This window comes from Trachurus trachurus, assembly GCF_905171665.1.
Source record: "Trachurus trachurus genome assembly, chromosome: 17".
NCBI classification, from domain to species: Eukaryota; Metazoa; Chordata; class Actinopteri; order Carangiformes; family Carangidae; genus Trachurus; species Trachurus trachurus.
Window position 1 is genome coordinate 33,187,771 of NC_139900.1, and position 27,160 is coordinate 33,214,930.

The 27,160-nt window shown below is 41.3% G+C and overlaps 1 protein-coding gene across 1 annotated transcript; it reads left to right on the plus strand.

The window, feature by feature from the left end:
* Positions 1-17,478: 17,478 nt before the first annotated feature.
* On the plus strand, positions 17,479-23,789 carry LOC311000530 (spindlin-Z-like). The gene is made up of 5 exons (XM_083991269.1): positions 17,479-17,577; positions 18,292-18,333; positions 19,325-19,584; positions 20,774-21,007; positions 22,304-23,789. The coding sequence occupies exons 2-5, from the start codon at positions 18,314-18,316 to the stop codon at positions 22,507-22,509; spliced, it is 720 nt and encodes a 239-aa protein (XP_083847395.1). The 5' UTR covers positions 17,479-17,577; positions 18,292-18,313; the 3' UTR covers positions 22,510-23,789.
* The last annotated feature ends 3,371 nt before the right edge of the window (positions 23,790-27,160 follow it).

The window sequence follows — 27,160 nt, forward strand, 5'->3', positions numbered from 1 at the left end:
TACACCGTTCATGTTTCCTCCTCAGATCTACATGCAGCTGGTACAAATGTGGGTGAGGCCCATCCGCAGTGCGTGTACGTAGTTTTACCTTGACGTGACATAATGTCCTCTCTCTCTTCAGCTCTATTGACACTCTCTCTCTCTCTCTCTCTTTGCCTCTCTCTCAATTTCATTGTAATTCAATGAGGAAGCAATGTACTGATAGTGGCTGCATGCAGATACTACACTGAGTTGTGAAGCTATATGTAGTCTGAGTATATAGTTTCATCCTGTAGATGGCCGAGGATTGTCCTCTACCTCGTTTCCTCTGCAGTGCCGGTCCTCTGCTGTGTCCCTGGCTGTCCTACTTCAATTAATCATATCAGCATCTCCTGCACTACCCCCCTGGCTGTTTACCTCCAGAGGGCAATTTGCTTATTTAGCTGCTTACTGGTTTCCCCACACCTTCCCATCAATCTCCTTCCTGTTTTCCTCGAACTGCTTGGCACAACTGGTCTTCATCATCACCTTCCTTTACTGTCCGTTTTTAGAAGGTTTCAGAACATCTGTGTCCCACTGGGTTTTTTCCCCAGTTATAGCACATTATCTGCATTTTCAGCTCCTGCAATTCACAAGAGCAGGTTTGGTAGCAAGCTAGCTAACTTTTGTGAATGTGAGCGTAAGTGGAATGGACACACGGGCACAAAGGCTCATCCTCCCATCCCTCACGTTTCCCCCACCCTCTCTGCTGAAGCTTCTTCAGCCATGTCGCTCTGCACTGGGGGAGCATCCACAGCTCTGATCTGAATGCCAGGATTAGCATTTGGTCTGAGCTCCAAGTCCATGAATGAGTCAGTGAGCAAAGACAGAGAGAGCGAGAGAAAGAGAGGAGATACAGTAAGTCATCTCACAGCCGCAGGCAGCCTCAGTCACATCACAGTTTGCTGGACAGTGGGCCGGGGAGGAAGTGAGAAGTACGTCAAGCTGAAATGATGAAGAGAAACACACGCAGTAAGAGGCAGAAGGGAAGGGTCACATGGTCTCCTACAAGATATGTCATCTTATAAAAACGCAACAAATTCAATTTGTTGGTCTTCTTATCTCTTCTCCCTGCGGGGGTTTTATTGTTTTACTTGGTTCTATTGTTCATTTAGACAAGGAGAGATTTCTTTTCCTCCTGACTGATCAATAATGTCTTGATCCAAGGACACATGGCCAACAAATCACGTGATCCAGGCCAAATTGTAATTCAGTCGGCCATTAAGTGGCATACTAACTGCACATGCTGTACATCAAAAGACACGAAAAAAGCAAAGATATATTTTTCCCTCACAGCTGGGGTTTCCACTAATCCAGGAATTTGTGCCATTTGTGAAAATCTTTGCTAAAAATCTAGTTAAAAACTGACTTATATTCCATAATACATCTAAATCTAACTGTATGATTATCAATATGTTGTTTAGAATTGATTATTTATTATCTTGTGGCAACAACCATCTGTTCTCAATTCTTGTTGTAGGCCTATTATGGCGATGTCGTAATTATAATAAGTGAAATGTGAATTCAGACTTGATGCAAAGCCACAGGAAAACTGATTGCCGCTAAAATTCAGCATTTGAAAATATTTTTTATCAAGTTGTTTACATCTACAGCAACAATTACGTAATGTGGAGGATGTCTCTGAGGGGGGAGGAGGAAGAGGGCAACAGCAGTGACAAGGACATCCTGCACACAGTGTTAAGCTTGTACATGCAGTGTCTTGTAAATATCATGCAACCATTCCCACCGAACTTTCTTTCTTTTTTCTTTTTTCTTTGTTTTTTTTTACAATTTTGTCAATACCCAAAGCAAAAATTTCAAAACTTTGCCCTGCTCTGGCCTCCAGGTACTGAAAGCTTTTTTCCTCTCTTTGAAAGAAAAAAGATTTTAAAGAGAGAGAGAGAGAGAGAGAGAGAGAGAGAGAGAGAGAGAGAGAGAGAGGGAGAGAGGGAGGGAGGGATTGAGAGAGAGGGATGCTGCTGGGCTCTCTATGAGCAGCTGGCCTGAGCAGCACTCCATGCATCTGCTCTGCTAAACACTTCCCATTACAGACGACCCAGAAATGTCCATGAACCTCCTGGCCAAGAGAACAGGAGATAAATAGACACTATGAGACAAAAAAAAAAGAAAAAAGAAAAAGAAAATGGAAATGGAGAAAATGAAGAACAGTAAATATGAAGAAATGGAAAAAAAAAAAAATCCACATTTCCATGAGGATATATTTGCACTTTTTTTTTCTCCCTCAAGCACTTTGTTTCATTAGCAAAACATTTAATCTGCTGGAGTCTTCATACTCTTTCAGCTGCGATTGTTTTATGTGACAGGAAACGAAGGCCCCCCACTCAATAATTTCACTCCATCATCCACTTCCACTGATAATATTTGCTCTGGGCCGCCAGCTGAAGTGATGAGAGCCAGGACAATGCTTTGGCTTCTGAATCATCTCATCTGTTCTGCTCTGTCAAGGTCTGCACTCAGTGACACTGTGGCTATTCATCAGAGCAGACACACTCACACATTCACACACGGTCAGCCCATATGCATGTGCACACACACACACACAAAGACATAGATAGAGAGAGAGAAAGACAAAAATATTCATCATGAGAGTGTGTGTGCCCCTCATCAGAGCTCTTATTAACCAGTTAGACGACACACGCCACCCACCCAGTGTATTAGTGTGTCAGACAGATTGTCTCTTTAACTCACCTGTGTCCTGTGGACTTCCTGACTTTGGCTCCAGTGTCTCCCCGTTTTGTCTGTATCGTTCACACGTGCACCAGGCGACAGGGTGCACAATCCTGCTGACAGTTTCACACTTTCACCGATCCACAGGTGGCAGTAACGTGCCAGGAAAGAAAGGCAGGAAGTAAATATGAATGTAAACAATGCAGTTTTCCCATGCATATGCCCACAAAAACGGCTTTTCAACCTTTCAACCCACTGTTTGTGTTTATTGTAGTCACTCTAGTTTTGATCATGCTAGCTTGACACCAGCGGGACAAAACAGACTGCCTTCTACGACCATGGAGTCTGAAAGCCCCAAGTTCATTATATTTAAGTTGTATACACAATTTGATTATTATAATAATAATAATGTAAGAGAATTTATCTCAACTTGAGTAAACTGTGATGTGTCTTCAATCCTCAATCTTGAGACTCTTCTCTTTTGCAGCGTGTAATTAAACTAGAAACATTTCAGTTTATATTTTACTCATGTAATGTTGTTTGAGATGAAAATGGAAGCTGATTAACCTATATAAAACCTTGAGCAAGGAGTACTTTGAGACTGCAACCAACAGTTATTTTCATCATCAGACAATTATTGATTGTTCAAATATAGTGGAAAGATGGGAATCATTATTCCTTGACACCCAAGTTAAAGGTTGAATATGGAGAACACTTATTAAAAGCTATATTTTTTCAAAAATAATACATTCATGGGGCGTTTAGAGGGGTGCAGAATACAATTAATTACAATTAATTAATTTAAGAAATTTTGACGGGTTCGACAATGACTTCCGGTTTACTTCGTACCTGCCAGTAGTTGGCATTGGGGGTCACTTCTCCGCTGTTTTGCTAAGCCTCCTCCTGGTCGTGTGCATTTGTTTTCAATTAAACCTTTTTATAATCAATCGGTGGATCGATGTTTTATGATGTGTGTACTTGTGTAGTCTTATCTGTCATTAAAGGATAATTTCCGTTTTTTACAACCTGGACCTTATTTCTAGCATAAAATACAATCATTTTACTCACCCAGAAACTTTGGTGTCATTTGGAGTTGTTTTGACGAAATTAGCCCCAGTGGAGCGGCGCGTATATCCGTATAATGCGAGAGCACGGGGCACCCAATGCAGCCTCTAAATAACACATTATCCGCCGCAAAACTCGTTCATTTCGCCAATATTTTGTTATGATACACTAGTGATATTCCCCTCCGAGCCCGTGGTGGCATGTTATCAACATGCTGCGCCTGTAGGTTGACTACTAACGTCTTATCTGGATGATGTCATCTCCGACCGCTGCCCGGCTCATTCTGATAATAATCATTCTGCTTCGGCATTCGGGTCCATTTTTATCTCAACTAGCCGGAGCTTTAGTGAGTCCAGGTTGAGGAGAGGAAGCCTGTGGAAGCTGAACTTCATCCAGCTGCTCATTTTGTTCTGACAAGTCAGAAACACGCAGAAACGAACCATAGCATTAGCCGTAGCAAGTTAGCCACGCCGCACCGTGGTCGGAGATGACATCATCCAGATAAGAGGTTAGTAGTCAACCTACAGGCGCAGCATGTTGATAACATGCCACCACGGGCTCGGAGTGGAATATCACTAGTGTATCATAACAAAATATTGGCGAAATGAACGAGTTTTGCAGCGGATAATGTGTTATTTAGAGGCTGCATTGCGTGCCCCGTGTTCTCGCATTATACGGATATACGCGCCGCTCCACTGGGGCTAATTTCGTCAAAACAACTCCAAATGACACCAAAGTTTCTGGGTGAGTAAAATGATCTTATTTTATGCTAGAAATAAGGTCCAGGTTGTAAAAAACGGAAATTATCCTTTAACAAGAGATTGTGGTTTACGGGGGCGTTTGTGTCGTGGACTCGCGGTGCCACCGAGACGAGAGCTGTGACTTCGGGTCAGAGCCTCTGATCGCAGGTTTGGTTTTCAGCCACAGTGTGCATGCAGAGAGAGGTTCAAGGTTCGGCGTCCTTAGCAACAGTGTGTTATACTTAGCAAGGGTCAGGCAACCGACTGCTGGAATTATTTTTCTGTCGTTGCAATCCCTATCTTTATCAATACATGGCGGGATTCTGTTCTCCATTTTCAACCTTTAAGTTGAATCAGAGGGTTGAAAAAATAAGGTTGTTTAAAAAGCAAACAGTGGAATTACTGGGGTTGATGACCGGGACAAACTAATTATATTTTACTGGTCCATGGTGATAGGTCAAAGGTCAAGGTCGCAGTGACCCCACAAGATACATTTTTGACCATAACCTAACATGGATGACACAATATAACACAAAATGACCATATTTCTTGCAACGTGACTGGAGGTGTGTGACTGCAAGGCAACGACTGTAGTTTCACTTAGACTGGAGATTTTGAGTCAGTTGTTTCCATGGGATATTTGAGCAGTTTATGAAAATGTTTAAACTCTCTCTTTCTCTCTCTCTCTAACTTTTCGAAATTTCAATTAGTTTGTGCCTGTTCACTGTGGTGTTTACATGGAGTGTAATTTATTCTGTTACATGTAAAATGTAGTCCCTTATGAGCTTTAATCATCATCACGTGTGTCTTTAATACTGAACACGATCCCTTAGGCAACAAATAAAAAAGTCCTAGAAAATAAATAAATTAATGAGTTAGCATGACCTACACTACACATACCCCGAGCATAAACACGAATTAATTTCTCTCATCTTAACACAGCTGAGTTGTATATAGAGACACAAACAACTAACAACTTTCAACTCTGCTAGCTGCTGCAGATTCACTGTATGTGTGTGTGTGTGTGTGTGTGTGTGTGTGTGAGTGAGTGTGTGTGTGAAAACTATTAAGCAACAGCTTGGACAATGGCAGAGAAAGTGACACAAAACAGAGAAAAACTATAAACAAGACAAACTTTGTTGCTGTGACCCTTTAACAGAGCTATTTAATTCTGATGTTGAGCATTAACCCAGGGGCCAGTCTGTTCTGCTCTGTCATCGTGCCTGGCTATGTGACCACAATCACCAACATGCTGCTCTGGGGTCCTGCATTTTCTAGTGGACTCCAGCACTTTATGCAGAAACATAATCTCTAGTTGTGTTTGTAAGTGGCCTTAGGAAAGATTGATGACTTTGTGCTGAGGCATCTCAAGCAGGCCATTGTTTCTGAGCGAGGAGGAGAGGGGGTAGGAGGGAGGGGGGGGCTGCAGTGACGATCTAATTGTCAGGAGGGTAGACAAACCCCACGGCATCCATCAACTTCACACAGAGCACCCCTGGGTCCTCGCAGCGCCCTCGTCTCTCTCTCTCACCCGGGAATAAAAAGACCTCGGGTAAGTCGGGCAAGACAAACAAAGGCAATAAAATGCACTGTGGTCTCTGCGCTGACTGCGGTGTCTAATGAGCCTGTTGTGTGTGCCATATCACCGAGCTGCGTGTTCCCACCATGACTTGACATATTTATCTTTATTTATTCAGAGGCAGCTTTGCTCTGTTTCGGGGGTGTGTGCAGCCACACGTAGCCTACTCTGCAGCTACAATAGATCTTTGTAAAGTCACCAATACCAACAGCTGAGGGAGCTGAAGGATGATGATGTATGACATCACTGCCCACTATGACACTACGCTATATGCTACATACCATTTTGTTGATTTTGACTCTATATCACCTGTATATTATCAGTTATTAACAGGGCTATAGCTGGTTGTTGCGCTTCACAGCTTTGGTGTTAAGACGTGATTGTTTAAGACAGTGAGTTTAATGTGTAGGAGAGAAACTCTGACAGTGTCTGGCGGTTCACCATATTTATTTGTGTTGTTTACTGCTCATCCTGTATGACTTAATAATAATAATAATACCGACTTACTGTCATGTAAAACTCACCGTGTATCTAATGATCAGTGTTTCTGCCTGCACACTGCACTACATGAACAACTGTGACCTGCATCATCACGAAGGTGAGTGGAATAACTTGCAACTGAACAATCCCGACTAACAGTGTCACGAAGGGGGGAAAAAGTCTTGTAACAAAAGACAGGAACAAGAAGAGAGAGAGGGGGAGAGAAAGATTACATTACATTACAAAGATATGGTCCTTTAACTTCTGGTCATTCCACTGATCAGAATAATTGGCTGAAAGCTGCAAGATGGAAGTATAAGTGTGAAAATGTGCAGCGTGCTCATAAAAAAACACTCAGCCAGCGGCAGCGCCTGTCAAACTCTCATTCATCCTAGAGCAAATGACTGAGACAAGATGTTACATTGGCTATAGAGTGAGAGGAGATGCATAATCACAAACTACAGGTGTGGGCATTATTGTGCTCATGAGGAATGACAGTAAAACTGTTTAGTCAAAGTTAAATTGGTTTGTTGCCATTGAAAATGCTTTTGATGACTCTCGAACTCATGCCAACTAGAATATCTGCTGTATTCATCGTGGCCTGTAACCCGTGCATCATAGCTGCCCTTCATGTGACAAGTCCAACCAGTATTAATAAGTGGTGAGTAATGGGAAGCAGTGGGAGTGAGACCTGGGCACAGCAAGCCTCGAGGAAGAGTCGAACCAGTCACGGTGACCCCTGGTTCAGTGTGACGTGGCCGATGTGAGAATCCCCACTGACTCCTGATTCAAACAGGTCTGATGCTGAGCTCACTGTTGCTGTTTGTTTTTTTTTTTTTTTGGGGGGGGGGGGGGGGGGGGGGGTAGGTAGGTGTGATTAAGAATCGGGGACATGAGCTTCCTGAGCCTGAGCCAGATAAACAGTGACGGAGAAATGGCCCCAAACGATGAGTGTAGCGCACGAAGCTGCTGTTGTTGACATGTTGGTGTCATCTTTTTGTCCACCACTTTTATCCTGAAATTACTAGGACTACTCAACTCCATGGCATAAGAAAACAAACAAACAAACAAACAAACCCTGACCTTAACTCCAATCCCATTTCCTCAGCTGTTAAGGCCAGTTCAACCATTTAAGGCCAATCACCAGGCTGTCCTGGGGTCAGTCCTTAAACCCAAATGTGCTAATAACCAACAAGTCAGGCAGAAGAGCAATGTGATCACTGCTGACTTTACATTTCTTTACATCTATGACACTGTATTTCAGATGTTCTCTATTATGTTTCTCCTCTCCTCTCCTCAGTATATTTTTGAACTGTCATTTTCTGTTTTACTTTGTTGTTTGGCCTTGGTGTCTCGCACTCTCTCTGTGTTTCCGCAGATCCACCGGAGCCCCCCCCGCCCCCCTCACCAGAGGCTGCCTTCATCAACTCCTGCTAACATTTCCATATTTCGCACATTCTGTGACATAAACTGTAAACTGTTTTCTTGTCTGTAACAACATCTATTGCACGTCTGTCCGTCCTGGGTGAGGGATCCCTCCTCTGTCGCTCACCCTGAGGTTTCTCCGATTTTTCCCTGTTAAAAGGGTTTTCTATGGAGTTTTTCCTCAGTGGATGTGAGGGTCTAAGGACAGAGGATGTTGTTACGATGCCATGTAAAGCCCTTTGAGACAAACTGTTTGTAAAAAACGGGCTATACAAATAAAATTGCCTTGCCTTGCCTTGCCTTTTTTCTTCTGACTAATACACCCGATCATATTCATGAGCCAGTTTAACAAAGCAAAATTAACAATCAACATAAAACTGAAATGACAAAATATGCCTCAACACTTAGAGTTAATCTTTGGAGAGAATGGCAAAATGGTCGGACTAATAAATTGGCAAATTAATTTTTGATTTTTCCCAAAAGGATTTTACAAAGAGGACACAGAAACTGGTTTAAAGTTTAAAGAGGTAGGTACAGTCCCCACTGGAAACATTATAAGTTAATGTATGCAAGCAACATTTGTGGCTGTTGTCTTTTCAACTGTTGATCGATTGGGAGGCAGTAAAAAGAAAATAGTGGACAACATTGTCTCTTCAGTGGCAGGATTTGAGCTTCGCGCCCTGAGCGTGACGTCAAAAGTAAAATGGCCACCCTATGAATGGTCTATAACAGAGTTGACATGTAAGCTTATTTCATTTCCCCTGTCCTCTGTCAGACCACACTACACACACACACACACACACACACACACACACACACACACACACACACACACACACACACACACACACACACACACACACACACACACACACACACACACACACACACACACACACACACACACACACACACCAGATCAGTGCATGACCCAGTGCACACTGCACACTCATGTCCCCCATAGTCTCCACCCCACCATGCTGGAGAGATGGTGTTATCTAGGATGGCAGAATACCCAGGGCCTCTCCCTTCTCCTCCTCTCCTCAGATATCCCAGTATGGTCTATTTCTGTCCCTGCATCTCTCTGCTTTCAGCAAAGTGCCTCTGACGTCTCTGTCTCTGCACTAAACAGATGAGGGATGTCAGTGATGGGTATTCAGCTGAAGGTCCCACCGCAAACCAACAGAATTTAAATAATGCCTTTCCCCCCCTTTTTTATTTTTTATTTTTTTATTTCACCAGATTATGTTTCCCACCTCAATCCCTTGTCTAGAAAAGGAGCTATAATGGACGATGGATTTGTGACGATGAGTGCTCAAATTTGCTGTCACTCTTTTCTCTGATTGAGTCATTACAATGATGAAACGTTATTTTTATGTGCAAAAGCAATTAAGTAATGAGACATAAATGATTATTGAGAGCGAGTAGGGAAGAGGGGGGTGATGGAGAGCGAGGAGAACAAAATGGGATAAGGAGCGAGGGGAGCAGGAATGAGAAGAGGGGATTATTTACAAAAAATTCATCTCTGAAATTTGCTGAGTCACTGGAAGGGTAAAGCTGCAGACCAGCTCTCTTCCCCACTTCTGTCACTTCCTCATCCACAAGCCCCCACACCAAGCTTGTCACCCCACCCAACAACTCACACTTACGCACACACCCAGCCAAAGAAGATGAGGCATATTGTTACTCCATATAACCTGCTCTGTCATTTTCAACTGTGCTTTCGTTACACGGACTCTTTAAAAACAAACCAGCTGACAGGAAACAGGAAAAAAAACAGCATCTATATATTTCAAACAGGAGCAACAGATTGGTGGCCTTGTGGTCAGATGACGTGTGTTTGACATCATGTGTTTTTGTGAAAAGCATCATCACAAATGGTCTGCACATTGCTGCAGTTTGCAGTAACTATATCCCCCCCTGTAGGAGCAGGTTGAGGATTTAATGCCACTTTAACAGTGACAGCCTCTGGACACAGATGGCATTTTGTGGATTGAACCACATTGCTGTTGTGCGTATTGTGTTTCTTCATTATGTGCAGCGTGCTGTGGTATTTGCCTTGATCGACATCTTTCCCGTATGTTGTGCTGTGGGTGTAAAACCTCTGACTCAGTATAAAAATTGGAGGCACATGCTCCACTTACTGGACATCCGTAGCACTTCTGAGCAGAAATTAGTCTGTGCAAATCGGTGATTGGCAAAGCTTGATAATCCTATCTATTACACTGCTCAGTGGGCAGAAAGCATTTATTTGATTGGTCAGGACGGGTTGCATTTATAGCTGTACTTACCAATAGTGACTTTATAACAGCAGTAAGTTCTGAAGAAAATATACCACAAGGCAGACTTAAGTCAGCTGCTAAAAAACTAACTAACCAGCACCAGCTACACGTTACGCAGCAATATACCAGTGATATAATCCAGGAAATAAATGTATATTGAGATATTATTGACAGCGGCAGTTTTGAAACTTGAAACCTAAATGTTTGTAACTGAGTGTAATTCTAAATGTCTTATTTTTTTTCAGCAGAGGATCAACATTTTTGTGTTCATATGAATGAATGAATTCCCCAGTCAGCTGCAAAAGCGTTTGCTCCTGCTGTTTGCTCAAGTGTGTTCTGCACCCCCTGCTGTCTGTATAACAACGGCAGGAAGACCACATCGTGAATGAGGAGAGGAGAGGAGAGGAGAGGAGAGGAGAGGAGAGGAGAGGAGTCCGATGTGATACAGTATGACTCAGGGCTATGAAGTCAGAGTGGGTTTATGCAGAGATTAAAGGATTGAAGAACAGGGGAGAGAAAGCGTGGGCCGCCAGATAGAGTCCACTAAGAGCCCAGAAGCCTGCTAGAAAGACTGCAGAGAGCTATATAGCTCTGTTACTCAACATAAACCATAATCATCATTACATGAAAATGCACCTTGAGAGGGTAATCAATATAATCAATATAATGAATCATCTCAGTAAGGTAATAAATGAAGCTCAGATATTATTTTAGTATGTGAGGAGGAGTGAGTCTGTTCTGTGAGGTGGCAGGGTGGTGGTCACCGAGGCTCTCCCGTAAGAAGGCAGCGTCAGATTACATCTTCACCATCATCATCAGTAGAAGTCCTGCTGATGTGTCCTTGAGCAAGATGCTCAACCCCTCCCATTCACTTTAGTTGCTTGGGATAAGAAGGACAAGATAATGGACTTTTAACTCAATTTGAAAAAGAAAGGTCTCTAGAAACTGCAAAATCACGAGCTGATACAGAAAAACAGAAAAATCCAATGAAATGTTCACTTTGGTGTTTAGTACATCAGATGTATGGGGCAGAGGGCACTTGTATGCTGCAGTTAATCAATATTTTTATATTAACGGGGGATCACCTGACTACTTGTGAATGGTAGAGGTCACAGTGAGCTCACACAACATGAACATCACCTGACTCTATAGCTCTGTGGAGATTTACATCTTTTAACCCATCGTTTCTCTTATGACCACTCTGTCCAGATGCAACGCCAACATTCATACCAACATCAATTCTGCTGTCAGTAGATCAGCTTGTTCTGTCTAAACTGTTACTAATTAATTTGTATGTTGATTTTCTGGTATAAATGTTAACATTAAGCATCGTTACTGCAAAATTGAATCATCAGTGGTTTTTGGTAAATTAACAGTTAATGTTTGTGGGTTGTGGTGGTGGGGTGCCTCTCACCTGGGGCCCCCAGAGTGTCTAGAAACACCCCTGTACGTAGTTAACCAGAAGTTATGGATAAATATCAGATGTATCTGACACTCTTTTTGTTGTAGTAGAACAAATGCAAACTTAACCAAATCTACTGAGAAATAGAAAGGTCACCAAGTCAAAACCCTCATGAACACTGTATTTTCACTATGCAGTGAGATTTTACAGAGCAATAACTGTTATTACATCATTTAAAACCAGTACTAAAGCTGGTACTAAAGCAGCACATACAGAGCACCTCGGCTAATGTAGTTATCAGCAGTGTTATGACGTTGTGTGACATGAATATCCTAATCGTAAAAGATGAAATATGAGAGGAATGAATCTTTAAATTGTGTTTTAAATTGTACTACATTTATGATTCTCTCTCCATATGGTCTGGCTCAGTTGATTGGGGTTAAGAGATCCCATGTTACCCACAAGAGTGCAAGAACACACACACACACACACACACACACACACACACACACACACACACACACACACACACACACACACACACACACACACACAAACGCGCGCACACACATGCGCCACTTACTGGTTCTTGTGGTGGCGTTAATTAGAGTTGTGCACAAATGAAGGCAGATGTATTCCACCTCATTCTTGGGGTCAATTAGCTGTGACAGCAAGAGCTACACAATAAGACTCAATTAATGAGAGGATTTACTTATTATCACACTGACTGGATATAATTACATTGAAACATTTAGCGTTATGGTTAAGTGGTAGATGGCAGATGCCACGGCTACCTTTAGCTCTCAGAAAGGACTGCTGTTAATCATGCAGTTATTTCAGTAGCACTTTGTAGCAGTAGTCATTGTCATTAAAGACCGCCTACTGTATGTTTCAGACTCACTCTGTGCACTGGATGAGGAGACATATAGACTAATAGATACATAGACAGATAGGTACTCTTCTGTCAGTCTTACAGATATCGACTCTCTGCAGGAAATGCTAAACTGCTGACAAGGGCCTTAGTACTGACTGACAATCAGACCAGATAAATCACCGGCATGTGTAATCAAATGTTGCACAGGATGGAAACGCCAACAGCTTCTCTTTCCCCGGTGCGTCCGAGGCCCAGTAAATCTAGTCTGCTCACTAGTTCACACCGTAGCCGAGGACAGGATGAAGAATAGATGAGGAAAATACCTCGGGGAGGCCCAGACTGTCAACCTGACTATACAGCACTTCATCATCACATACACCAGACTAAATTATAGATGAAATTATACACATGGCACCCAAAGGTGACTCATTCTCTCTGAAGAAATTGTGAACTTGGGACCTTAGGGATTTAGATTTATTACACTGAATATATTATAACAGGCAACTTGGGGTGAGCCTCTGTGATCCACGCTCCTCACTGTGTTGACATACACCTCTATAGGGATGACATTACTACATGAGACATGTAAACGAGCCTCAGCACTGAGGGGGAAATTATCTTTCATCTAAACATGAAAGAAAACTCAGGAACAGCCTGCAGCCAAACACACACACACATGTTGCTCTTAACATGTCTGGAAACTCCTTTTAATCTCAAACAACGTAAGATTGTCATTTATTTAACGTTTATACTGCCTATATGTGTTGAGTGTTAGGGTCAGTGACAAATAAAGGTTGGCAAGATGAGCAATTCAGAAATATCTTTAAAAAACATTTTTTAAAGCAAGCATCAGATTACATTTTGTATTCATGTTGGTTTCATGTCATTTGAACCATTTTTTAACAAAACTTAGACTGAATGCCCCTGCAAATGCCAAATGGTGTAACCACAAAATAATGATATGATATGATGATATATATATATATAGTGGATTTAAGTGTACTTATAAAAAATATACTTTTTTCTGAAAACATTAATTAAAATAGATTTTTTGCTGTATTTAAAATTTAATGCATCTGGGCAATACTGAGCTAGCCTCGTAAACCAGCCTCTCCCGGAAATGCATTTCATTTCATTTCACAGGGAAATGAAATGAAATGCATTTCCGGGAGAGGCTGGTTTACGAGGCTAATACTGAGCAGGACATATCCTAAAAACATCGCTTTTTTTTCAAAATACTGTGTGATAAATATGTAAAAGTTGTTAAGAGTCATAGTGTTGCACTGCAAAAGTGAATTATATTTATTTTATTTGAGCCCAAAAGCATTTTCCTGTCAGGTTGTTATGAAAAAATACCAGTTACACCACTTGACATTGCACTGCATCATGTCATTGACCTGTTACCCAAGTCATAATACTCAAGATACTGTACCTTCATAGTTTGGCTGACACAGTTTTGTTGAGCATGTTCATATCTGCCATTTCATATAAGAGAAGAAAGGTGAGCTGGCTGATCCTGACAGAAACAGAGCCCTGCTAATTACAGCAACACTTCTCTTTTAGCTGCAACACACACACACACACACACACACACACACACACACACACACACACACACACACACACACACACACACACACACACACACACACACACACACACACACACACACACACACACACACACACACACACACACACACCAGAGTCAACTTTGATTCAGCTCCAGACATGTATGATACACCCATGATCCACCATCCCTTTATAGCCTCCACAGTTCAGGTTGCATAGGGATGTTGCTAAGAATAGAGATATCTAATCAATGGAACCACGCACACACACACACACACACACACACACACACACACACACACACACACACACACACACACACACACACACATGCTAACCTTGGGTTGACTTAACGGCTCTGCTATGCAATCTCCCTGCAATACTTGACCAAAACCCATCAACAGCATTTTCTCCGCAGGGTGCAAATCATTCCTGTGCATGAGTGTGTCCTCCATCCAGTAAAGTAAAGCAAACTGAAGCGACAGAACAGACAGATCTGAAAGAGCAGGATGGAAGGAGAGGAGGAGACCTCTATTTTTGGAGACGGTATTCTCATGGTGTCCCAGGGGAGCGGGCCGCTGTGGGCTCCCCCTCCTCAGATGGCAGCGCTGGAGAAACCTGCAGGAGAGGAGCAGCAGAAGATGTCAGTCAGACAGATGAGTAAACACTGAGATTCACATTCTGGGGCCTTGCAACTGAGAAAGAGCGAAAATGCACTCAGTTTAGATTTAAACAAAAAGATGTAACAGCTGGTTTGGGGAACATGCAGAGAAGCTGCTTCGTTCCATATTTCTTTTTGCCCTGAAACCTGAAGAACCTGAGGAAAAAAAGAGGAAGGAGGGGAAGCAGGGCCTTTTCTCCAACATCTCCAACATCCAGGGTCTTCTCTGTTGCTGTGACAACAACAAGGACAAGAGGAGGCAACCTTGGACGCCGGACAGCTTTGTGTCAATACTAGCTTTCTGAGGAAGGCCATCATCCTTGCAGCGCACCAACATGGACTCAGACCTCCTTATCCTCTTGTGTGTGCCGGTGTTTTGTGTTTTGTTTTGTTTTTAGTGTGTCTTGTAAGCCCATGAAAACCAGAGTCATGATTTTTAATTATTGAGAGACCTGTGGCTTTAAACACTCAATCCAAAATGGCTGCTAATGGAAGACAGACAAACTGTGTCTCTGTGGGTAAACTAATTAATGATGTTGGTGGAGGGATGCCAGACTATGAAATAATACCAGCTGGAGATGATCTCAAAGATAAAATACCTTAACTTAACATAATTAAATAAAGCTGCAACTTCTAAGGCAGGTGTATGGCATAATCAAGGCTATAGACAAGATTTCCAACATGGACATCCAGAAAACAAGTGCCCTTGAGCCTGTAAAATACCCCATGTTTAACTGTAAAAGGTATAAAAAACCAAGGACATGACCTCAGTGACCTTAATGGTAGATGTGGACAAAATCATGACGATCCTGATGACATGGCTGTTAACTGACAGGCTTGTCATTTATGTCTGTGATTGCTGTTTTCAAACCTATTACAGCTGTTATGGGTCATAAGTGTGTAGGCCTACTATGAATGGTAAATTGGTGTTTGTGCGTCAACATAGTGGTATTTTACAGTAAAATGAAATATAAACATAAATAAGTCAAAATTAATAACTAATAAGGTAGTGTGGCACTTATCAAAGTTATACAGTTGATACACAAACAGTTAGTTTTTCCCTGAGCCACAATCATTAATGTAAGAGTGCAATATCCCTACTGATGTCTTTGTGATTAACATTAAACAGGAAATGAAGGTTTATGCGCCATTTTTATCTCCACAACACAGGTGAGTCATACAGGTGGTATGGCAAGAGATAAAACCAAGAGCTTTCACCCTGAAAAAGCTGTCAGACAGGAACCAAAGAATACTGCATCATTCACTCTCCATGCAGTCCAACATCTGAAGTCTGTTACAAGAGTGTTTAGTATGACATCTTGTGGTAAAAACAAGCATTTCATGTACAAAGAAGCCCTGTTTTCCTTTGGTTTTTTATGGCTTGCCTTTGACAAAATACTGCAAATAGCCTATCTAATTAACGTGGAAACATAATGGGTTAGCGTGCAATGTATTTTTATGAACAGCCTACAATAATCCCTTTTGTAAAATCTTAAATAACTCATTACAGAAGTTATTTTAGCAAAAAAAAAACATGTTACAGGCCTATAAACACATCCTTCTGTCTCATATCTTTGATTTGTTGGTGCATTATTAAGTAGCCTAATGAATCAGCCTTATTTTGCCTGTTCATGTGCAGCTCAGTGCCGCATCACATTGTTAGCCTACCTCTTTTGAAACTGAAAGTAGTTAGTCATCTCCTCTCATCTAAACCTAAAGCTAAACCTTTTTTCAATGAATAGCAGGATGCGTCTGTGAAACATAGGACAACCAACCCCAACTGGAAATTTTTGATTTTTTTTTTTGGCTGGCCAGCAACTGACAGCTTTCCCTTCATACTTTTTTAATGGTATCAATTTTATTTTATAAACCCATTGTGTTTAAAGTCCAGCCAAAATAGTGAGGATATAAGTCAAATCTTCTCACCTCAAGGTTAAAGGCAGCTGGACTATGTAGATGAACTCTGGTCCCAATTCTGATCACTTCAATACCGATTATATTATACTGTGACAGTATCCTTTGGTTGGCGAGTTATAATGAGTGTGACTCTTCCCTTGTTTCATTCTTTCATTCTTTCATCCTTGATCCCGGCTGTCCCCCTTTCTTCCTTCTCACCTCCAGAATTAATGCTGTCATCAGTACTGTTATGTTTGCTATATGTTTGCTGTCATAGCTGTTATACCCTTTGTATCGTTTTTGTTGTTGAGAGACCTAGGTCACCGTCGTGATTCTTTAATTTCTTTCCTTTTCTTTGCACTATTACCATCACCACACTACACTGCACTCGAACTACACAGGCACACCTTCTGTATGTTGCTGTATGTCCGTTATGTTATTTGTCTTGTGTTTCACAATAAATAAATAAAAATTATAATAATAATTAAAAAAATAATAATAATGAGTGTGACAACCAACGCCTTTTGTTTGAGTGGAAAAGTTGTGGGGAAACTGGGAAATGTGTGCTTTCAGTCATTTTCCATAAATGTTCTGACTGGAAAACTACATGTTAACACGTGTAGAAGGGGACACGAATCAAAAATGCTGAAGCAATAAAGCGATTTTTGTTTTGTTTTTTCAACACAGCTTGTGGTTTGGTTTGGGCCTGCAGGTATGGTTTTGAAATTGAAAGGAAGTAGCAGCGGCTGACGTCAAATCCCATAATGCTTTGAGCGCGGTGAAGCGCTGATGGAAGTTGTAGTTCTTCTCAGTCAGAGTCGTTTCCGTGTATGCAGCTCCTGCGTTTGGAGGAATCTGCTCTGCAAAGACAAACACATGTGAAAATCATTGATCAGGTAAGGCGAACAGCTTTCTCTGACGGCTCCCACCTATAGAACGTGTCGACCACATTAATTATAGAAATTGATTTCTAAGGGTCAGTGTTTATTTTATCTGTATTTTTTCCGTTTCCTACCTAGTTGCTCCTACCAGGGTGCAGAATCAGCGCCTACAGTTACATGGCGATGCATTTCCTTTTGTTCACCTAGCGTATGTGTAGAAATGCAGGAGGCAAATCCTCTGAAATGTTGCTCATTTGTCTTCAACAGTGACTGAAAGTCTTGATTAATGTCGGCTGCTGGCTGTTTCCAATTTCACACACACACATAGCTACACTGTGGTTAAACATTTCCTGTGATACTCGACACGTCGACATTTATTCCGCTGGCCTCGGTAAAGTTAAAACATTTCCTAGCCCCCACGGTTAGCTGTATAAATGTATGAACTGTATATGTATATGTATTAGCATTAATCCACGTTAGTTAGCATTAGCACCGAGCTTGTCGCAGTCGCAGTTATGTTGTTTACATCCGGCTAACTGTGCGGGGCTGTTGTTGGCTAATTTGCATGGCTGTGGTTGATTGAACCCACAGACACTGGGTGAGATAAGTCAGTAACCCAAATAACATGTGATTTACAAGGAAGCAGTGTGATTTAGTGAGCACTGGGGTCGTCAGCTGTTCTTGTTATATATTCACCAACTGTCTTGTCTCCTGTCTCGTGTCTCACAGGGCCGCGTGAATTTATGGAAACATGTCGAAGAAACGGGGCAGGTAGGTTCAACCTGAACTCCTCTGACTCTGATGTCCTGTGCACACAACACACTTTGAGATACACACAGTGACAACACTACTTTAGTCTCTACTCTGTAAATGAATCCTCCTCCTACCCGAAGAACTGGCACATTATACACTAGGTACTATAAATAGCTAAAATAGCTCAGATTTCATTATATTTTGTTCACTAATCATCCTGTGTAGTGTATTTCCTGATGCTGTTAAGTTAGCATTGACCAGGCCAACACCCTTATGTGCACATTTCCACACAGTCAAGTTCATAATGTCAAGAGAAACAACTCCTGTTGGATGTTTGGTAAAGGCACAGCAACACACATTCATTCACATCTTGCTCATTCAAAAGGAATACCTTGAAACTTATACTGAAAAAGTACCTCAGAAAGTGCATCGTAGTTTCAGTCTGTAACTATTGCATTAAAGCAGAAGTAAGTGATATATTTGTGTTAATATAAGTCTTAAATAGTTGTATCTTCCGACAGCAATCACTTACATAGAGTGTTTGGACCGAAACACGGGTCTGTCAGTCACTCTGCTCTGCTCTGAGCCGAGGAGAAAACTTTTCTTGTATCCTACAAGTTTTATCCAATGAGGAGAGAGAACGGCATGCAGGGCTGTGTGTGCAGCCAAGGGATGCACCTGAATGTGGCGACGTAGGGACGAGGACTGTTATGGTGCGTTCAGGGCAACTCGTAACTCTTCCGACCTGTGAAGTCATACCAGTTCGATCTGGTACGAGTTCACGGGTCAGAAGTTACGAGTGGCCGTTATAGTGACTTTCACAGGTAAAACAGGTCGGAAAAACACGAGTGGGTTGCCTGGAACGCTACAAAGTCGTAAGTTGTGACATGAAGCTGTAATTTACGGTTTCAAAAGCCTGCCTGGAACGCAGCATTAGCCAAAACGACCGGATCACTCACTTCTGCTTTAACATTAACACGGACTATCTTTCCTTGTCCCACTTTAACAGGAAGCGTAGCAGTGGAGAGCTGAGTGAAAGCTCAGCATCAACCCTGATCCCAGACCCCGACAACCTCCTGGGCCGCAGGATTCAGCACACCTGGAGGGAGAAGGGGAACGTGACCAAATGGAAAGGCACGGTCCTGGAGCGTCTCAGTGTCAACAGCTCCCTCTACATGGTCAAATATGACGGCTTCGACTGCGTCTACGGCATCGAGCTGTTCAAAGACAACCGCGTGTCGAACCTGCAGGTGTTAGCAGAGAAAGTCGGTAAGTTTCACGACGATTTTTCTATGTGCAGCTCTAAGCCCAACAGCCTTTCCCTCATCACTCAGTACCCTTTTGGAAAATTTTGTAAACTTTTTAAAGAGGAAAAAGATGAAATGTATTTATATAAATACATAGATATTTTCTGTGACAGCTGACAATTTATTTCAGTTGCTTTCCATTTCCCTTGATCGTCTTTGAGATGTTTCTATGCTGTGTGTCTCATGACTAACAATGCACATTGAAGCAAAAACCAAAAAGCCATGAGGTGGAAGGAGCTCAGGGAGAGGACCTGAGGAAGGCTACAAAATATTTCCACAGTATTGAAGGTTCCCAAGAGCGTGGTGGCCTCTATAATTCTAGATTATTTGGTCGTGTGAAACCAAGATTGAAGTGTTTGGCCTGAGTCCTAAGCATCATGTCTGAAGGGAACCAGGCGCCGCTCATCATCTGACCAGTACCATCCTAACAGTGAAGCTCAGAGTCAGGACAACACAGCGGAGCGGCCTAGGGAAAACTGAGCCCTGACATGTCTGAAGAGACCTGGCACATTTGCAAAAAATTCAGAAATTCTATTTTCACTTTCACAAACTTTGTCATTATGGGCGATTGAGCACAGATTGATGAAGAGGTTGTTTTTTTTTCCAAGTATAAGGCTGCAACATAACAAACTGAAAAAAAATGAAGGGGTCTGAACACTTTATGAAAGCGTTGTATAGATCTGTAAGCGCTTTCAGCTTTTTCTTAGGATTTTCGTGAGGAGTTTTGTCTAGTGTGATGGTCTATTGTCACTAACTACCCACTTCTTCTTCTTCTGTTTACTCCAAAAACACTGTTGTTGTTGGATCAAAATTAATCAAACTTCTACAGAACAGAAAACATGAAAAATGTGACAGCTTACCACTTTTTCATTTGATAACAGTGACTGTGAATAATCGATCCCAATCGATGCTTGACTCCAAGGAGAAATGATTAGAAAAATGTTTTCTTTGGGTAAAAAAATCCTCCATCCAAACCTCCATCATATGGTATACAATAATTTAGTAGCCTATAATCTTTAAGTGCAATTGATTGAGCATATTTTGGTCTTTACTCAGCATTATACTGATATTTTAAAGTCTCAATATACTGAATCATCTGGGTCCTGTTTTCAAGTTGTCAGGCTCATCAAAGTGTCTCCTCCTCACTGCAGTGAATAATAAAATAAAGGTGCCTCCTGGGGCGGAGGAGCTGGTGGGCCGAGCTGTGGAGCATCTGTTCGAGAAGGAGGACGGTGAGAAAAACGAGTGGCGAGGCATGGTGCTGTCCCGAGCCCCCATCATGACCCACTGGTATTACATCACCTACGAGAAGGACCCAGTGCTGTACATGTACCAGCTGTGGGACGACTACAAGGACGGAGACCTGCGTGTCCTGCCGGAGTCCGGTACGCTAACACACAACCTTCATTGTCGATGTGCATAGAAATCCCAAAATGTTTCAGATTCTAGTGGAAAGGTGGGAGGAGGAGGAGGAGGAACAGGACACATTTACATATAGTCCAGGCAATCCAGCTCATTTTGGACCCAAAGATAGAACTAATTGTAACAGAATGTTTTTCACCAGACATCATTTCTATGAGGTGTCCAGAACAACATACTAAAAGTCCTAAGAAATCCTAGTTGGGGAAATATGTTTAATTCACATCATTATTTACTGTATAAAGTCTATGGTGCCAATACAATACACCCCAATGGGGCTATTTTTTTCCTTTACTCCTATCACAATGAAACTTTACATAATGAAAGTATCCATGAAATGTAACATTTTTTGTATTACAAGTTTCTTTGAAAATGAATTTGAATATGCAAATGAGCCTTACACTAATCAAATATGCCCAAAATACACCCGAATAGGCTTATTTTTGTTCCTTTACTCCTACCACAATGAAACTTTACACAATGAAAGTAGACATGAAAGGTAACATTTTTTGTATTACAAGTTTCTTGGAAAAAATAATTTTAATTTGCCAATGAGGAGGAGGAGTAAAGGAAAAAATATAAGCCTATTCGGGTGAATTTTGGGCATATTTGATTAGTGTATGGCTCATTTGCATATTCAAGTTCATTTTAAAAGAAACTTGTAATACAAAAAATGTTACATTTCATGAATACTTTCATTGTGTAAAGTTTCATTGTGATAGGAGTAAAGGGAAAAAATAGCCCCATTGGGGTGTATTGTTGTCAGCACCATAGACTTTATACAGTAAATAATGATGTGAATTAAACATATTTCCCCAACTAGGATTTCTTAGGACTTTTAGTATGTTGTTCTAGACACCTCATAGAAATGATGTATGGTGAAAAACATTCTGTTACAATTAGTCTGTCGGAAAACGCTATATTGCCTGGACTAATAGTCTGCATTGCAAAACACTCTTACAGTATGTGTCTTCTTTTTTTATTCTGAACATTTTGTGCAGTTTCCTCTCAAGTCAGTGCTAAAGTCTGTTGTTACCATGAACAGATAAGACTGTGATAAAGGTAGACAGAGAGTCAAGCTGGATACAGGAATAAGGGAGGGCTCAAGGTCCAGCAGATAATAGACTTTCTTAACCTTAAGGGGTCTTGCAGATGTTTAAATTCTTGCCTGGAGTTGTTGACATTGCCTGTTCCTGTTGCATTGGTTTCATTTTTCTTTCCCTAACTTATCTGCCTCCTTTGTTTATCCATCTGTTGTCCAGAGAACAAACACCTGCTGCCGGCAGACAGGAAGCCTGGTGAGGAGCCAGAGAGCCTTGTGGGTAAACAGGTGGAGTATGTTACAGATAACGGTCTGAAGAGGACAGGATTGGTCATCTACCAGGTTCCAGCAAAGCCCACGGTATATTACATCAAATACGATGATGACGTTCACATCCACGTCTACGATCTCGTGAAGACCACCTAGTACTGACTGTCCAGTTTCATCTCCAGCTGACGGCTCATCTTCATCCCGACCAGTTGTTACCTGTTAAAGTGTTACAGATTTCACTTCTCCTGCAGTGGGACGCAATGTGCCGACATCAAAAGCCCCATCTTTTTTTCTTCCTTTTTTTTTTCTTTTTTGCCCTCCAGAGGCTTATTTCATTCTTACATTAGATCTGGGTTTTTGAATATCAATTTTTAAGTTAATACAATGGCAAATCGTCCCTCATCAGTGTAAATAGCGCTGGTCTGAGACCAGTTGTATAGCCCAGCAGATGACATGGAGCTAGACATTTGATTTGGTTAAACAACATACTTATATAGTGCAACTTTCAAAGTCCAAATTCATACTTTTTTTTTAAGTGACACATCAAACTAAAAGAATCCAGCTTTCTTACCTATACCTCTGTGTTTTGCTCATGTTACATTTCAGTTTTATATGCCTGTGCTATTTATTTCACCCGGAACATCTGGCTGTGCTGCTGGTAACCTTTTTGGCAAAACTCGTCTGCTGTGCTTTATATGTGTCACTGGTAGGCCTCAGATTGTTGAATATAGAATATTCATTCGACCCGTGTGCTAATTTTACCATCACAGTGAATTTCAGATTTCATTTGCAGTGCATAAACACTGAAGAGACTCGCATCATGGATAAAAAAAACGGACTCATCTAAAACATCATGTATCATATTATTATTATGTTTTTTTTACATTATGAAATATGAAAAAATACTGATGTTGATGTCAAGTTGTTTCTGTGGTGTTTGTGTTACACTATTTATGCAGTTCAAATTGGCCACCAACATTGTTTAGTATTTTAGACTTTAGTCTTTATCATTTGCCAAAACTGAATGACGTGATATGATATATTCAGGCCTCAAAATATTGTTCTTTGTGACCCTTAATATGTTTTGTTCTGTAAATATAATCTTGAGACATTTTTATGAACGTAAAACAAAGCTGCTTGAAAATAATTTTCTCGTCCAGTTATTTGTTGAAGGCTGTTTGTGTTTCAGTGGAGATCTGCTTTCATTCAGGGGAGTGTGTTCCATCGTGGTGGTAAGAAGTGCAACGTGTTCATTTAATCAAACGCATTTTATTAGATGAGTAACTCGAGTGGCTTCTTCAGGCATGTCAAGAGATTACTGAAATAGTTACAGCTTGGGTCCAGTGAAACAAAAATCAATGATTTAGTATATTGTACTGAGGAGGTTTGTATCTGTCGTTGGCGTGATTCACATTTTTAATAGTACTGTTGTTTTAGCTTTTAATTGCTATTGCTCATATTCCGACTTCCTGGTTTATTTCTACAGCTACATATTTGTTGCTCTTAAAGTGACAAAAGTTTAACAATTCAAAATGTGAATACTTCTACTTATGTGTCGGTCATCATATGTGTTTATTACACATGTAAAATGCAAATTGTAAAACTACATGAGCTGGGAGACGTGTCTTCTGAATTGACTCAGTGCCACCCTTATCTTTACACTGCAGTCTGTGCTCTTGAGAATGTGTCTGATGCAATTTGTCACCTGTGTGCACTTCCTTTTCCACATCTATCACTCTTTTCTACCATTTTCTTTCTTCACAAAACCATCTGCCCGGACACTTGGAAACAGCTTTCGTTCTTCAGACACAATTACAAACTTCAGTATATTTTGAATGAGAATCTTGTCACAAGGTCATAGTGTATTTCACTTTTAATCCAGGCAAAAATAAAGGACCGTGTGAGCCTGGTTGTGGCTGTGATGTGTGATCCTGTCCCCATCCAGTGAGCGGCAGGCTGCCCGGGGGCCCACAAAGTTGGAGATGGATGTAAAAGAGGTAAACATGTCTTTACCTTGGACTGTGAAAGAGATGAAAACAAACATAATGGAACAATGTGTACAATACATACGAATATAACAAAAGAGCCTGATGGCGTCATCATATTCACTGTTAACCACCTCAGTACTGTTGTAATTCATGCACACTGCAGTGGTCAAAAGTAAAACATATTTTTTGAAATTGAAAAGATTTTGCCTCCAACCTATATGACAGAATAAAAGTTTCAAGCAACGTAGTAGTTTAGTGATTGAGAGCAAAAGGTCGCTAACAAAAAGGTTTAGAAAGTAGCTGTGTGGCAAAACGCACAGGCCATGAACCTTGAACCTCTGGTGTCGTTCAAATGACCTCCTTTGAAAAACATGCATGAATACAATTGGAAGAGGTGAGCAGACGTTGACACAAGTTGAAACTTGAAGAAGAAAAAAGGCTGCAATCATCTCGGAAAATAGCACGAGAGACTATAGGGTTAGCAGTTTGTGTCATTGTAGCTATTTTTCTTTTTTACCGGTAGACTATGTCTGTTTTTTTTGGATGGCTCCCTGTTGTAGGCTGTAAATTGATCAGGAAGCTGCTCAAAAATGTTCACCTGCCTTTTTTATTTTTCATTTAAGCGGCTGGCACTGTCACAACTAAACTTCCTATGTTCGTCAGACAGAAATACATTACATGAATTAAAATTACTAACAACTGAACAGCACCAGAAAATACCAATCAGCAATGACCTATGAGCCTTTAGTCCTGCTGGTTGGCCCTGTACTGGGGATGTCAGCCGCTTTGCAGGTATTAAACAAATATCTTGGTCAAATTGTAAATATTTAAATTTTGGCCTGATGATGGCACTAGATCAATTCATACTGACAGAACATGACTGACCAAATTTCAAGACGGTCCACCCAGTGGATAAAACCACTAATGTGAACCTCATGGTGGTGCTAGAGAAAAAGTCATGGACCGATGAAAGTCAGTATTCATCATGGGGAAGCAGCAGATGTCTGTAGCTACAAACTTCCAGCGCAGCTCACCTTGCAGTTGTTGAACTATGGCGGTCTGGATAGACTTCCAGCAGCAGTGTGTCGTTCTTTAAAAAGTCAAGTGACTCACAGGATAATGTTTCCCTCTGGTTCTCCTACTTCACCTTGTTGCCTATTTTAATCAAATTCCTGATTAGCCTCTGTATTCAAAGGCCAATGAAATCAAGGGAACAGAAGCCATTAACTTACATAGAAGCTCATTTAGCATCAGAGTCATTTAAATGTCTGTTTATCTTACAGCAGTAGAATCTCTATAAACTGAAGATTATTATAATCCTTATTGATTGCTTTGTAATTGTCAGTTATGCCTCTTAAAGGGAGCGATGAAAATGCTGCATACACTGAATCGGTTTTGTAGTGAACAGCTTTCTCCTGTTTTCAGTCAATCAGCTGAAAACAGCAGCAGTTATTTTGTCCCACTGTCCCTGATGCATCTTATGAAAGGGAAAGCTGTAAAAATTAGATGAGGAGGAGATCACATAATTAGTCACGACTGCTTGTCCCTTTTCACTACAGTTTATTTCATGTTTGTACATAACTCGGCACCAACAAAATGATATTAGAGACGACCCTGGTCTAATTATTTTATGCCCATCACAATCTGCCATGAGGTGGAGCTTCTGTCTGATAACAGGGTTGATCTGTGTCTGTTCGTCAAATGTCAGCCCGGCTTTGATGACGAGCAGACATCTTCTCTCCCGATTCCTGCTCCCCCTGACCACACATGTAGCCACATGCCGACTGCTGACATCCTCTCCCTCCCCTAGAGTCCCTTCTCGAGGTGCCAGGGTGCTGCTGGCGATGGGTGCCAGTACAGAAATCGGGGAACAGTTGGCATACCATCACGCCAGGCTGGGTGCCCAGATAGTAATAACAACGAGGAGGGAGTGCATGCATTTACACGAGGTCTGTGCTCTTGAGAATGTGTCTGATGCAATTTGTCACCTGTTGTGCACTTCCTTTTACACATCCATCACTGTTTTCTACCATTTTCTTTCTTCACAAAACCATCTGCCCCGACACTTGGCAACAGCTTTCGTTGTTTAGACACAATAATTACAAACTTTTTGAATGAGAATCTTATCACAAGGTCATAGTGTATTCGACTTTTAATCCAGGCAAAAATAAAGGACCGTGTGAGCCTGGTTGTGGCTGTGATGTGTGATCCTGTCCCCATCCAGTGAGCGGCAGGCTGCCCGGGGGCCCACAAAGTTGGAGATGGATGTAAAAGAGGTAAACATGTCTTTACCTTGGACTGTGAAAGAGATGAAAACAAACATAATGGAACAATGTGTACAATACATACAAAGCGATCATACCACCACGAATATAACAAAAGAGCCTGATGGCGTGATCATATTCACTGTTAACCACCTCAGTACTGTTGTAATTCATGCACAATGTTTCACATAAGAGAGAATGGATTTAGTTGTAATTTGTATGTTCTCTATGGAGCTAAAACCAACAATAAATCAGTCACATTTTATACCCAACAGCCTGAAAGCTGATTTATGAGCTGCTTGAGGATGCAGGAGGGAAACTTCTTTATGCATTACACTATTTATACACTCCCTGATATATATGAAAGGTTGTTATTAGAGAATGCTCGCCTCCATTTTTTTCCTGTGAGTTATATTATTACAGGACCTTTGTTGAAAACCTTGAAACTTTGTCTGCATTCTTATTGGCCAATAAACAAATGCACTTGACTCTTTTGTGTTGCTTAGCAACACAAGCCAGTCCCTGGTTTTTATATATGAAAAACCAGCATGCCGC

Bases quoted from the DNA above. Each gene is read 5' to 3' on its own strand.
- LOC311000530 (XM_083991269.1), top strand. From the start codon at position 18,314: ATGTCGAAGAAACGGGGCAG. The intron at 19,585-20,773 runs GTAAGTTTCACG...TCCTCACTGCAG, and splicing joins GGTGTTAGCAGAGAAAGTCG to TGAATAATAAAATAAAGGTG. The intron at 21,008-22,303 runs GTACGCTAACAC...TCTGTTGTCCAG, and splicing joins GCGTGTCCTGCCGGAGTCCG to AGAACAAACACCTGCTGCCG.